The 14,775-nt window shown below is 52.9% G+C and overlaps 1 protein-coding gene across 6 annotated transcripts in view; it reads right to left on the reverse strand.

The window, feature by feature from the left end:
* TCF7 (transcription factor 7 (T-cell specific, HMG-box)) overlaps nucleotides 1-14,775 on the reverse strand; it is a 43,972-nt gene that overhangs the window by 19,179 nt on the left and 10,018 nt on the right. For all 6 annotated transcript variants that reach the window (XM_006753559.1, XM_006753558.2, XM_006753556.2 and 3 more), the window contains exon 2: nucleotides 14,164-14,288. In XM_006753559.1, the coding sequence (XP_006753622.1) occupies nucleotides 14,164-14,259 (96 nt within the window). In that variant the 5' untranslated portion in view covers nucleotides 14,260-14,288. The remainder of the gene's footprint in view (nucleotides 1-14,163; nucleotides 14,289-14,775) is intronic.

Raw genomic sequence — 14,775 nt, forward strand, 5'->3', positions numbered from 1 at the left:
GGGAAGGAGGCATTTGAGGAGCTCAGAGATTTTGGTCCCCTGGGAGCAAAACCATAAGGCTTTGTAGAAAAGGCAGGAAGAAACCAGCAGAGGTACAGGTTTAGAGATGGCAGCCCCCACTACTAAAAGCTGACTGTGTGCCTTAGCACCTTGCAGGGTTCTGTTCCCCACTGAAGTCCCACCAGTCTTCCCAACCACTGTGTGACTGTGCAGATTTTGCAGGTGGGGGAAAGGGAAGCCCAGGGAGGTTCAACAACTTGCCTAAGGTCTCTCAGCAAGTAGTGACAGATATGGATTTGAATCCAGCCCTTTGGGGTTCCTGGCCAAAGATCTTTGCCGGGTACTATCTGGTAGTGTGCCAGCATGGAGACCAAGGAGCCAGCGGTTCTCAAATTCTACTCTTCCCCACACTGGGTCTCTAGTCCACTGGGGAGCTGGGACCACCAATTCTGCCAGAAACTCCTTGCCAAGAACCTTTCTTGGAACAAACTGACTGGAAGCTTGGCTCTGACCTCCACCTAGCCTTATGTGAAGGGTGCCATGACCCTGTCCTTGAATGATTTAGGTTCTATCATAAAGGACTAAAGCAGTGGTTCTCAACCTGTGGGTCGCGACTCCTTTCACAGGGGTCGCCTAAGACCATCGGAAAACACATATATAATTACATATTGTTTTTGTGATTAATCACTATGCTTTTATGTTCAATTTGTAACAATGAAAATACATCCTGCATATCAGATATTTACATTACGATTCATAATAGCAAAATTACAGTTATGAAGTAGCAACGAAAATAATTTTATGGTTGGGGGTCACCACAACATGAGGAACTGTATTAAAGGGTCGCGGCATTAGGAAGGTTGAGAACCATTGGACTAAAGGGAAAACGAGAGGTTATCCTCCCACAGGGTCTGGCTGTGCTCTCCCCTCCACATGCCAGGAGTGGTGGGATAGGGATAGCCCCTGGGGTGGCTCTCCATAGGGCTTATCTAGAAGGGTAAGTGTAGTGCCTAGGAGTGAGAGCCAGGAGAGCCTTGGCCAGGCCCAGAAACTCGGAGGCTGATGGTCAGAAATGGCTCGAGGGTAGAAGGGACAGACTTGGAGATCTCACCCCCAGCTTCCGCACTATGTTCCCAGCCAGATTCATTCCAGCCAGCTTCTGAGGAGCAAGAGTGTCTGAGTTGCCTGGCCTGTACTAGTCCCAGAACAGTTCTGCCTTGGGCCACAGGAAGCTCAATCAGGTCTAACCCCTTGTAGTTATTGCCAGTTAAGGCCCTTGGGGCTCTGCCTGGACTCAGTGGTTTATCTGAAGGGAATGCAAGCAAGGAGAGGAAAAGGAGCTGCTGGAGGCTCTAGGCCCCAGTGCTTTTACCCAAGCTCCTCCTGCCCAGTGTGAGTGGGGGAGGAGGGCAGGACTGCCAACTGCCACAGGGCCCCTCTGTGATGGAGCTTCCTAATGAGGTTGCGTTAGGGGTTCCCAAACCACACCAAGCAGCTCTTATAGATACACACCTGAGTGTAACCGTATAAAAATACAGGAGAGAGGGTGAAATGCCAAATTGCTGGGGGTGAAGTGTGGGGAGGGATGGAACAGGGAGACCCAGCTGTAACTATAAACTCATTTTTAAAAAACTGGGTGGAGAGATAAATTGTCTAAGAGGCAAGGAAGCATGGCAGTTTAAGGGCAGTAAAAACAAGTAGATGCCTGGGTTCAAATCCCTCTTCTAGCATTTACAAGGTGCAAGTCTCTCAATGCCTCAGGTTCCCCAACTGTACCATGGCTATACCTCACTGGATAGATGTCAGGATTAAGGGAGTTAATAATGACAAAGGCAAGTGCGTTCCTGGACCAAGGCTTTTCAGGAAAGCCAGCCTTTGTGCCAGGCCGGGGCCGCTGGTCCTCTATTTCCTTTGGACTATTGCCTGATTGCTATCGGCTCAGACTGCTGAGCTCCTGACTGGCTTTCAGTGACTAAAGTCGGGGGCGGGAAGCAAAGGATGGTAGCAATAGAAAAAACTGCTCTCAAAATGCCCCTGCAGGGCTGGCAGTTGGCTCGGGTTCACAAAAGCTTTCCCACTGAGCGTGGGGGGCACATTCAAGGATGCCCTCAACTTCCTCAGTCCAGCCATTCGCAGTGACTCAGGGTCTAAGAAACCCTCCAGCCTAACCCCAGACCACACAGAGGAGGGCTCCTGGGCCCAGAGAAACCCCAACAGTGAGCTCTGAGCTAAGCTAGGACCAGGACCTGTCCTATGTCATGCATGCATCAAACCTGATTCAATTTTAAATGTCATTTATAAACACTTTTCCAGGTAACATTTATTTTGGAAGCCCTGTGCTCCTGCCTCTAACCAAGATATACAACCTCTTTGGTCCTGGGAGCCCTGACCTTGCCAGGCATCCAAGAAGGAAAGGGTCCAGCCCTGACCCAAGCCGAGAGCTATGAGGTCACATGCAGCGGGGCAATGAAGGCCAAATCTTTCCTTGGGGCCAGAGGAATCCAGCTGGATCCAACGCATGAACCCAAAAGAGTAGGGAAAACTTTGCCTAGACCCTCGCCTAGCTTATCCCACCAGAGACCTTCAGCTTCTTGGCCTACAATGCCCCCATCTCCACACATTCAACAGCTAAGGGGCAGGGCAGCGAGGAGCGTGGGCTTTGAGATAAAACAGACCTCAGTCCAAGTTCTGATCTGCTAGGTATTAGCACGATCTTAACCACTCTGAGCTCAGTTTCCCCATCTGCAAAATGAGAGCAATAATAGTATCTACTTTCTTGGATTCTTGCAAGGGTCTTGATATTGGGATTAAAACCCCTGGTACAAATGAACAACATAAACTGATGAACAAGGACTGATCCAGAGACGGAGAGGCATTGATTGGGCTGTCGGGCCTTGGAGGGAAGGTAGGGGAGGGTGGGGGTAAGGGGGAAAGATCAACCAAAGGACTTATATGCAAGCATATAGGCCTAACCAATGGACATGGTGGAAATTCTGAACAACTGCTTTAATCCTAGCTCTGCTGAAAGCAAAGTGGGACTTTTTCCTTGGTGGGATGGAGGGAAATGGGACCTTGGAAACTCAGGGGTGTAATTCCACACAGATAAATGCCACTCACTCTCCTGTGTGAGTCTCAGAAAGTTCCTTTTCTCTTTGGCACCCAAAAAGTGCACTTCCACCAGCAACAGGTGGGGACACAGAAGGGACCCCACTGATAACAATATGATTTATAGTGCCATGAATCAACTCTGCCATTGAACCCCTTTAAAAAAAACACACACACACAAAAACCCCTGGTACAGATCTGGCACTATTGAGGCTATTATTCTTTTAGCAACTGTTTGCTGAGCACCTACCATGTAAGGCACTGAAATTCCATCAATGAAGAGGACAGATGTGGCCCTGGCCCTGTAGATCTCCTCTAGCCTTTTTTAATCCAAACCATCTTCCCTGAAACCCCCAACTCATCATGGCCATCAATCCCTGTAACCTAAGCAATCCCAGCTTCATCTGTCCCCACACCCTGTGGACTGCGGTCACCCTCAGCCCCACCCATGGGGTTGCCTACCACAGCTGGGTGGCTCCCAGGCTGCACCCTGATTCAAAGCCAGCCAGCAAGCTCTGGGGGGGTGGCCACAGCCTGGCACACACTCAGTGGTCACGCCGCCTGGACCCTCGGCTAGCTCATCCCACCAGAGACCTCACTGCTGCTGCAGAACTCCCCACAGGCTGTCTCTCAGCATCTCTGAGGGCCCGGGCCCACCCACCCTCTGCCTGCCTGGCCACCAGGCCAGCCACAGAGCCATATGATTTGAATGAAACTTCAAACTTAATGACTTTCATGCTGGTTATTTAAAACGCAATGTAATTTTCTTAAACACCCTATTATTTCCTTTGATAGTTACAAAGCTTCCCCCAATCCCATAAGCATGTTTATTTTTAGGGAAAAGAGTGGTTTGCAGTTGGTCATGGAGACCATAGGGAAAGGGAACCCACAGAAAGCAAGGCAAAGAGTCAAGCCTAGCAGCCTGGAGACCCACAGCCGCTCCCCGTTCCTGTTGCAGCAGGCTCTCCACCACCACCACAGGATCCGGGGCAGGCCCCTGCCCTTCTCACACCAGCACATCAGCCAGTGGCCGCCCTGTCCACCAATCTGACAGTGGCCAAGGCTCCCTTTCTGTGTTCTCCCTCCACAGGACCCCGTATCCTCATCTGCAAGATGGCTCCAATGGCTTCACCATTAACTTTCCCATGGACATTCCAGGCGTGTATGGCACTGAGGAAGGGGTTTTAGGGCCACCAACACTCTCAACTGCTTCCTCCTGGTTCTTTCAGACATTCTGCCCTTGGGGCCTGAAGCTTTGACCAGCTGGATGAGATCTGTGCCCAGATAAAGTGGCCCCAGGCAGTGGCTGCCCACGCTGGGAGGATGGGTGGGTGTGGTCCTGTCAGTTGGGGCTCCCTGGCAAGGGAGGTGGCCTAGTGGTGGGTGTTCGTGCAGAGGTCAGCTGAGCCTCACCAATGCGGGGCGTCTTCTGGGAGTGCCTATTTTTAGATTCCAGGCTTTCATGTGGCCGAATGATGTAGAGTTTACAAAGCATCGGTAATGCGTTTCAGATGGCGGCCCAGCAGACTGGGAGGCTGGGCCTGCTGCAACCAGAGCCAGGTCAGAGTTAGTCAGAATACCCTAAGCCTGGACTCCCGTCACCTGTACCTCCCTCCTCACAATCCCTTCTTGCCTGATGGGGAGGCTGGCCCTGGAGCAATCCTTATAGCGCCCCCACACAGCAGGCCTCTCCAGCCGATACTTACCTGACACTCAGAATCCGCCAAGGCTAGGCATCCCCTGCCCCCATTTTAGAGGGAGAAACTGAGACCTAGAGAGGTTAATAGATTTTCTTGAACTCATAGAGCCATGTGAGGAGATGCCCTGTTCCCCTGGCTTCCTTACTCATCACAGTCCCCTGGTCTCATGGGCAAATGGGGTTTTCTAGGAGGGGGCCAGCCCACTGTTCCCTGGGGCCTCAGCCTGCCCACCCATGCCTACAGCCACAGTTGTATACCCATCATTTGGAAGCAGATAGTGGGGCCCAGACAGCTCTCCTGTCCTTGGAGGGAGAAAGAGTTGGTTGTTTTAATGGGAGGAGTAAGGGAGCAGGGAGAAGCTTATTTGGCAGAACATCCACTTCCTCTGACCTCTGGGGAGCTATGGCTGTAGAAGTCTGTCACAGTGTGAAGGCTTTGTATCTCCAGTCTGCCTCTGGGCGTTAAGGCTCTGTCTATTGACACAGCCCAGGCAGGCAGTCTCAGTGGGTGAGACAAGCTACACAGGCAGCCTCCCCAGAGGACCAGATCACGTGCATCTCAGCCCCATCCCAGGCCAGGGTCCCTACCCCCTCCCAGTAAGGGACAGTCTCTTCACCCACCAGGGGACTGAGCCAAGAAGGGGCCAGATCCTCTGAACAGGACAAACCCACCCCGCTGTAGCTCAGAGACTTCATGCATGCAAAGGGTGATATGGACTACACCTTTTAGGGAGGGAGGCGGCACCCATGTCCAAACCCCAAGCATCATAGGTCTGTGAGCTGAGGCAGCAAACTGCCTGAAGGAAGAAGCTAACAATGTCCTGGTTCTCAGAGAACCCCCTTCTCAGACTCCTGGAACCTCAGAGTCCTGCTAGAGACAATGCTGATGAGAGGTACTCTCCACACCCTGGCTGAATCACCAATGGGTTGGACCTGACCTCTGAGGTTCAGTTCCCCTGAGTAAACAGGGGGCCAAAACCCTCCACTCATGACCCTGGAGAGACTGAGAGTCAAATACAATAACACTAAAATGGAAACTTCCACTTCTGAGGTACTCTTCTTGCCTTGCACGTGCCAGCACCCTTGAACCTCCCCAAAGCCCACCCCTCCCCAGGCCCTGCTCGCACCTCAGTTACCCTGCACCTACCAACGTCCATCCTGTGCCAGGTGCAGGCTCTGCCTGCCTCGCCCTGGTGGGCACTACCCTGACCTTGGTGCTGCCAACACACATGTGCCCACCAGGCACTCCCAGGCTCTGGAACCAGCATTGCCTGGGCATCAAGGTCACATGCTGGGCCATCAGTATCAGCCCTGTTTCTCTAGCCTCACCTCGTGGCCCCCACAGACCTGGGCTTTGGTCCACCCTTCTAATGGTCAAGAAAATACAAATTTCTGTCTCACACCCTATGCACAAGCTGTCCCCCCCCCACATCTTGAGTGTTCTCTCACTCTCAACTGTGCAGGTTCCTGGCCAGCTGGAACCCTCCCGGGCTGCCCCCACTGGCCCCTCTCCCTCCTCAGTGCCCTTTACCAACTCAGGCAGGCAGAACCTCAAAGCTGACTCTGAGCCCACAGGAGAGTCTCTTGGCCTTGCCAGGACTGAGCTCTGGGCGGGCAGAGGCAGCTGTCCTCTCAGTGCTGAGACAAGGCCAAGTATACAGTGGGGGTGGGGGTGGGGATAGGAGCAGGTGACTCAGTAACTGCCAGTAGGGGTCTCGGCCCAGGATTCTAGGGCCAGATGGGCAGAATAGCTGTCCTCTGCACTGCCCCAGGCGAGCTGGCTGCTGAGCTGAGGGAGAGCACCCCGGCTCCAGCCCAGTCTCAGCTTCAGGAGTGCCCCACCTACTTGGCACAGCGCCCTTCACAAGGGCCATTATCACAGTGTTCAATTCCTCCCACAGTGGTTTCCACTCATGAAGCACCTACTACGTGCTAGGGATCTCACATACACTATCGCAATCCATTCCACAGTAACCAATGGAGGTAGGAACTCTCATTATCCTCAATTTTAGATGAGGAACCTATGATCCAGAGGAGTTAAGTAACTTACCCAAGGCCACTCAGCCAAGAAGGGGCAGATACATTTGAGGGTGGGTCTTCTAGACTCACTGCCTTCCCCTTCCACTCTCCTAAGGGGCCTTGGACAAGTCCCCTCACCGTCTCAAGCCCAGGCCACACCAGTACTGACCTGGTCTTACTGTCCCCGCCTGCAGAAGAAGGGTTGTTACCCGAGGATCTGGGCACTTTACCGTTGGGGGAGGGAGGCCCTGTGACCTGATAAAACACCTGTTTCCTCCAACAGAGTCTTGTTTGTACACAGTGGCAGGAAGCAGCCAGTCACAAGGTATGAGGGAGTGTGACTGTATGTCTTCAGGACCGCAGCTGCCTAAGAAGGCCCCCCTATCCTCACCATGTGGCTCTATGTCCATCCTGATCCAGCTAGACTTCAGCAGTTCAATGATTTGAAGCCAGTGCCCCTGGAGCCCATTTTTACAGCTCAACTAAACCTCAGGAGACCCAGGAGGCATGGGCTGCTGGCAGCCTCTGGGAGGGGATCACCAAGACCTCCCTTCAACCCCCCACACACCCAAGCCTCTGGGCACCTGGGGAGGTGGACAGAGCTGGTATGAATGTCCCTATTTCCTGGCTGTGGAAACTGACTTGGTGAAACTGTGGTAAGAATTCAGGAAGAATACCTGGGTCCTGGCAACCAACCCAAGGCTCTCTGTTAGCCTTTCCACCCCGCTGAGCTAGAGGGCAGCCCTAAAACTGCTGTCCCTGGGAACAGGGTGGTGCAGGGATCTGCAGGATGGACCTTCCTGGTCCTGAAAGGCATCAAGGGAGAACCCTGGAAGCAAAGTCCGATTTGGGGAGCAGCTGAGGGGGTGCTGCAGATTTTCCAAATACCACAGCCAACACCACATGGCCTTCCAAGTCAGGAAAGAATGCAAGTCAAAATAACTTCTAAGTCCCAATGCACACGACAAACCTATTACATGAATGATGAAAGAGAAAAGTCCACATTAGCCATGTATACGCAGGCCCTGCAAGGATCCCAAAGTGAACTGGGGCTACAGGGAAGCAAATGCCAGATTCTTCCTCCCTCTTTTTTTTTTTTTTAAATATATTTTATTGATTTTTCATAGAGAAGAAGGGAGAGAGATAGAGAGCTAGAAACATCGATGAGAGAGAAACATCCATCAGCTGCCTCCTGCACATCTCCCACTGGGGATGTGCCCGCAACCCAGGTACATGCCCTTGACCAGAATCAAACCTGGGACCCTTCAATCCGCAGGCCGACGCTCTATCCACTGAGCCAAACCGGTTTCGGCTCTTCCTCCCTCTTGATCCCATAATTCTTCTTGGATACTGTGCTCCAGGAAAATAAGCAAAATAGCCACTAAGGAGTGATTTCTACAGAGCAAAATTTCCCAACCTGTGAGCAAATGAGGCCACATGAGGGAGAGAGTCAATATTCGAGATAAGTAAAGATGCTGTACATGGCACTGTCAGAGGGCCTGCAAATATGCACCCCTACACAAGGGGAGAATCGTGGCAAGACACAGGGCTGCATGCAGGAGTGACTGTGAGAAAAGGTCTGAGGATGGTCAGAGGTTAATGACAACGTGGGTCTCTTTCTGGAGGAGAGGCTGAGGTTCGGCTAGGCATGGTGAGGGCCCAAAATAGCTTAAGCCCCGATCATCCTGTGTAAGGGGTTCTATATGGTTGAGGAAAGGGGACCTCTTTCAGATAAATATTTGGGGTGGTGGGAGAGGATTCTCAGGATCAACTGAGTGGCCGCAGCTCCTGTCCTGGCCCAGGAATAGCACTTCCCCTTCCAAGAACCCCTGGGTGACGTAGAGCAGCAGTGAGGAGGGGGTCTGTGCACCTGTGTCCCCACCTTAGGGCTGGCCCCAGGATTCAGATCCCCAGGCCCCTGTGGCCCAAAGTGGAGATACAGCCCTCTAGATGGTAGTCCACATGGGGCTACAACTGAGCCACAACAGCCCCAGAGGAACCAGGACAGCAAGGGAGAAAGCATCAGTCATGGCCCAACCCCCACTGTCGCAAGCCCAGGCCACACCAGCACTTTCCTGGACACCTCCCTGGCACTTCTGCCTCCTGACCTCACTCCAATGTTGGGAGGAGGGCTTACCACTCACATTATGCAGATGAGTACACTAAGGCTGAGATACTGTTCCCGCCCTTTTCTTTTATCCTCACCTGAGGATATGTTTATTGATTTTAGAGAGAGGGGAAGGGGGGGGCGTAGAAACATGGATGTGAGAAAGATTGAAACATCGATTATATGCGCTCCAACGGGGGATCGAACCTGCAACCCAGGTATGTGCCCTAACTGGGAAAGAACACCCAGCCTTTTGGTATATGGGATGATGCTCCAACCAACTTAGCCACCTGGCCAGAGCAGGCTGAGATACTTTTGATGGATGAGCTATCTTTGGTCTGAGCATGGCAAGTGCATCATAAAGCAGGGCCATCTTTGGCCAGAGAGGCTGTGAGGGTAGGCAGCCAAGGCCCATGGCCATGACAGAGGGTACCAAAGGAGGCCTCTCTGAGGAGGTGACCTTTGAATTAAGCCACGAATGAGGAATGAAAAAGGTGTAGCTATGTTAAAAGCTGCGAAAGAATTCCAAGCTGAGGGGCAAGTGCAAAGGTCCTGAGGTGGAAAAGATTCTCGTTGATTGTAAAACTTACCATGACACTGAAGTGGCTGCTATTTAGGGACAGAAGAGTATGGTGCTGATGAGAGGGGTGATCAGGTGCTGGCCACCCAGGCACTCAGGCTGTGGTGAGTGGTTTGGACCTTATTCCATGAGCATTGGGAAGCCACTGTAGGGTTTAATCAGGTGGGAGATGGGATCTGATTTATGTTGTTGTTTTTTAAATATATTTTTATTGGTTGATTTCAGAGAGGGAGATAAAAACATCAATGATGAGAATCACTCGGCTGCCTCCTGCATGCCCCCTACTAGGGATCGAGCCCGCAACCTGGGCATGTGCCCTTGACTGGATCGAACCCAGAGCCCTTCATGTCCGCAGGCCGAAGATGCTCTATCCACTGAGCCAAATTGGCTAGGGCTGATTTATGTTTTTAAAGGACTCCTTTGGCTGCTATGTGGAGCCTGGAGTGGCAGTTAGGGTAAGGGTTAGGGTGGGGGCAGGTGCAGAGGGACCCTGGAGGGAGCTACTACTGCCATCTGGGTGAGGGATGGAGATGCTTGGGAGGTGGTGACTGAAGTGGAGAAGTGGGACATCGGGGATAGCTGGAGAGGAGCCCAGGTGTCTGCCAGTCCCTCTGTCCTCACCTGTCGGACAACTGTGCCTTAGGAATTTGCTCAGCAGACCCTCCTGTGCCAGCTCTGCCTAGGATGCTCCCAGCTGAGTCTTTTGTGACAGCACTGTCCAGCCAGGAGGGAGTCTTCTCCACTCGGCCAGATGCTCCCAGAGGCGGAGCACCTAGGTGCTCAGCCTGGTGCCAGCCTCCCTTCTAACAGGCTTCACTCCAACCAGAGCTGGTGATCGACCATCAGTAACCCTCCCTAACAAGGCCTTGATGCTCTCTCTGCGGGGTGTGGCGGGCTGAGTGGGTGCATCTCTGCAGAGCTCCCCTGGATAGGCTGGCCATGTGTCAGCAGCACTTCCTTCCTATGCTCATCTTGCTCACACCCTCACCTCCTGCTCCCCGGGGACTTGTTTGCACAGCCCTCACCTGGACCTCAGACCTTGGAGTCAGGGAATGTGAGCCAAATGGCCAGGAGCCCCAGCATGAGTCCACTGCCTAGCTGGGCTCCTCCACCCAGGAGCTGATGCCTGACTCCCTGGCTTGAAGCACACCCAGGTATCAGGAAGGCTATAGTCTCAGACATAGGGAAATAGTCCCGAGTCCCTTTAAGAGCCAAGAGCCTCAGGTGTGTGTTTTTCCCCCCTGTACTGAGATATAATTCATGTACTATAACATTCACCATTAAAAAGTATATGATTCAGTGGCTTTTAGTATATTCATATGGTAGTACAACTGTGTCCACTATCTAATTCCAGAACATATTCATCACCCCAAAAAGCAACCCCATTAGAGTCCACCCTCACACCCCTCTTCTCCCAGGCCCTGACAACTACTAATTTACTGTCTGTCCCTACGGATTTGCCCATTCTGGGCAGTTCATCTAAATAGCAAAAGGCTCATCAGCCTTCTAGGCCACAGGTTCTCAGTGTAGCCCAGGGAAGAGGTCACAAGAGCAATGTGGCCTCGTATTCCTTTTGAGATGAGGATTTGTACCAGATTATCAGTCCTGCATATTCAAAAGCCTGTGTTTCCCTAAGGAATGATGCCTTACTCATCCCAGAAGCCCCTCAAAGTCTGGCCCAGGACCCACTCACTGCTCTCCACCCCATCCCCAGGTCTCACAGCAGAGGAAATAAGGAGTGGTGACTGCTCTAGGCCAGTAACTGTGCAAACCCGCATTAGATGCCTGACAAACATCAGCCATGAAATAAACTCTGACCTAATTCCCCTTACAGAGTCTACAAGACATCAACTACCAAAATGAAACAAACTTTTTGGGGGGAAAAATCTCCCTCTCCCCTGTGGCAATTGAGCTTGAGGTGGTTGCCTGGCCCGTTACTCCAGGCTAGGCTCGGGCCTGCCTGTTCTGAGGTACCGATGTGGTAGCCACATGGACATCCCATCTACACATGGGCAGAGAAGTCAGGGGATGGGTCTGGAGCTCCTCGGCACAACTGCTGGCCACTTGCATTCTCTCAGAGAGGGCTGGGCAAAGGGCCGCGGAGCCTAGTTCTAAAGCCCACGGGCAGGGGCTGGCAGCCTGTCATTTGTGGCGTGAAGATGGGCTCAGGAAAGCACCGCTTTGAAGAAAACCTCCAAAGGCAGTTTTCCCTCAGGGCCCCTGCAAGGAGCTCCTGACCCACTTGAAGAGAATATTTTCTGATTCTAGACATGAACCTTGAGTCACATGATAAATGTGCTCCCAAAACATAGGGTCAATTAATTTTGCTTTTTAAAACACAACCAAATTTGTAATTGTCTATACAACTCTTCAAGTATTGCAAACAACTACTCTTACTTGCTATTTGCTTGTAACTATCAAGTTTTCAGAGAGTGGAAGGGAGCGGGAGAGACAGAGAGAAACATCGATGTGAGAAAGGCACAACGATCGGTTGCCTCCCACATGTGCCTGGGGCCAGAGCCAGGATCAGGCCTTTAAGGGAGGTACATGCTCTTGACTGGAATCGAACCCAGGACCCTTTAGTCCGTGGGCTGACACTCTATCCTCTGGGCCAAACTGACTAGGGCTATCAAGTTTTCTTAAAAGAGGCTCCACTACATTCACATACATCTTCTGCACGCAGTGCCACCCCTACTTAGGCCCTTGCCCACATCCCCTGAAGCAGCTGGCACCAGGGCACTGAAAGTCAGTGCCAGAGCCTGTCCTCCTGTGCTCCCAGAAGCAAGGCAGTGGGGAGGCAGCAGCTGAGTGGGGAGGAAAACCTAGGGATCTGCCCTTATAGGGAGGGTGTGACACATACAAATACATCTGCTGTATCTTGAGAAAGCTCCTAAGTTGAAAAAAAACACACAACCCAGGCCAGGAGAGGGGTGTTGTACCCCGCCCCCATCATTAGGCTGGAGTTGGCTGTGGGTCCACCTACTCTTTGGCCAATGTGAACTAAAGGACACCAAATGGTCTCAGCATCACACCCCTACAGAGAACGAGGCCCTCCCTCTCTGGGCACTGTCCCACCACTTGCCCATGCCATGAGAGGGACTCGGAACCACTGCTTCTCCTTGCACCACTGTGGACTCACAAGAAGCAGGAGGGGAGCCTGCTCTGCTAGGCTTGTTCCCGGGCCTAGGCCTTTGTCTAGTCAGGGTTATCACAGTGACTCAAGCCCCCTGACCATGTAAGCAAGCAACTCACCTGCCAGCGGTTTCGCAGTAGTGGGTTATGTCAACTTGGCCCCAAATCAAAGGGCTTGCTCCTTCTAAGGGACCCCAAAACATCTTTGTTAAGTATCTGCTCCTGTGGGGCAGAGGTCTCTCAGGAGAGCTGCGGCATCAGGTGGCAAGGTCAGTGGTCAGCCCCCTCCCCGCTAGACTTGAAAGGAAGCAAACACCTAGATAGAGCCACCCCTGAGCAGAAAGAGATAGAACACTCATCCAACATGCTCCTTCTAGAGATGAGAAAATAGGGGTGCAGAGGGCAAGGAGCTTACTTCCTGAGTCAGCTGTCTACAAGGCTTTCCATCCTGGGTTTCTAGAGGGAAGCCTCAATCTGTCATCTCACCTCCCACTGCCTTCAGCATGAAACCCTCATCTCCAGATCAGAAAGCCAGGCAGTCACCCTCCTCCCTCTGGGTGACCCCCACCATGAGCCATGTGAGCCAGGATAGGGCCTGCACCTGTGGGACCCACCTACACTGTGCCCGCATTTGCACCCAACATCCGCCAAAGAGAGTCCCCCAGACCTTTCATGTACTCTAGGAGCTCTAACCTCACCCCAACTTGGGCTACCTGAGGACAATCTAAACACTAATCTGAATTTTTTTTTTTTAAGTGCAGCTTAACTGCTCCAAAGCACTCAGAGTAGGCTCTTCACACTTGAGATCATCTGCTCCAATGGTCAGAAAAGCATGGTTTGTAATGATCATGAAATCTTTTCAAACCACTGGGTATGTAAACATACTTAATTTGCAAATTCATCAAACAGGCCCTTTACCAACATTACTGATTTGAAACACCTCAACAAACCTTTCGTGGTGCATTTGAGACCAAGCCAGCTTCACTTTCCACACATGGTGTTTGGGCATTCTGTTGCATGGTGCACTCAGGCCAATAAGGACAGAGCAAGTAGCGATCCACAACCAGGAAATCTGAAGCCCACCAGCTTTTCTGCGGGTTCCTCCCAGCACCAAGGCTTGGGGCTTCGGGCTTTAGGGGGGAGGCTAACTACAGAGCTCACAGCTCAGACCACACAATGCACACCACCCTCAGGAGTCAGGGGGATGGATCTCAGCTCAAATGTACTGTGAGATTACACCCCAGCATCACCAAGCACCAGGATAAGGCCGACACCTGCTTGTGAGCAAGCTGGGAGGACAAAAGCCAACAGCCAGCGGGGAAGTGGCGTGCCCAGGGCCACCCCTCCTTCCTTCAGCACAGTTCTCCTCTGGTTCCGATCCCGCTGGGCATGAACGGGAAGACAGACCAGAACGGAATTCTCCCGTATCTATTTTGTTGTAAGCGAAAGTCACTTCTTGCCTGTGCCTCACATACCTGGTCAAGGAGGTCGCAGGCACCCGGCTGGGCTAGGGCCACTTACCAGTGGGGGCTGCGGCTGGGGGTGCTGGCCTGCTCCCGAGGGGGGCGGGTAGTGCATGAGCAGATTGAAGGCGGAGTAGACGGTGTCTTTGTACATGCTGCTAGCGCACTCCGGGGCCTTCAGGCCTGGAAAAACCACAGCTGGGTCAGACACACCAGCCCGGGCAGCGAGGGCTGAAGGCTGTCTGCTCTCGAGAGAAAAGCAAGAATTGCCAAGGGGTCCCCTTCAAGTTCGTGAGAAGAAACGGGATGGAGGTGCCCAGTGCCAAGTGCTGCGAAGATCCTAGGTCCAGGCCTTCCCCAGGCGGCCCCCACCTGACCCCCACCCTCCCAGCCGGCCCCGGAACCCTGGCCAGCGCTTTCTCCTCGGGACGGGGATTAGGCAGTCACCTGGGCAGAGGGGAGGCGGAGATGAAGGGGGTCTGTTTACTCCTATAAAGGTCAGGGCACCGGAAGTGACTCGAGCCCGGAGGCGCCCGGGAAACCCGCCCCCCACACTGCGGGGAAATCGGAGGGGCCGTGAGGGGCGCGGGGAAAGCTGGGGGCTCCGGGCCAGGAGCTGGAGGGGCTCTGAGGGATGGGGACCCCCTGGGCCACGGAAGTGAGGGGCGGG

The sequence above is a fragment of the Myotis davidii genome, unplaced genomic scaffold (assembly GCF_000327345.1).
Source record: "Myotis davidii unplaced genomic scaffold, ASM32734v1 scaffold471, whole genome shotgun sequence".
Classification (NCBI taxonomy): Eukaryota; Metazoa; Chordata; class Mammalia; order Chiroptera; family Vespertilionidae; genus Myotis; species Myotis davidii.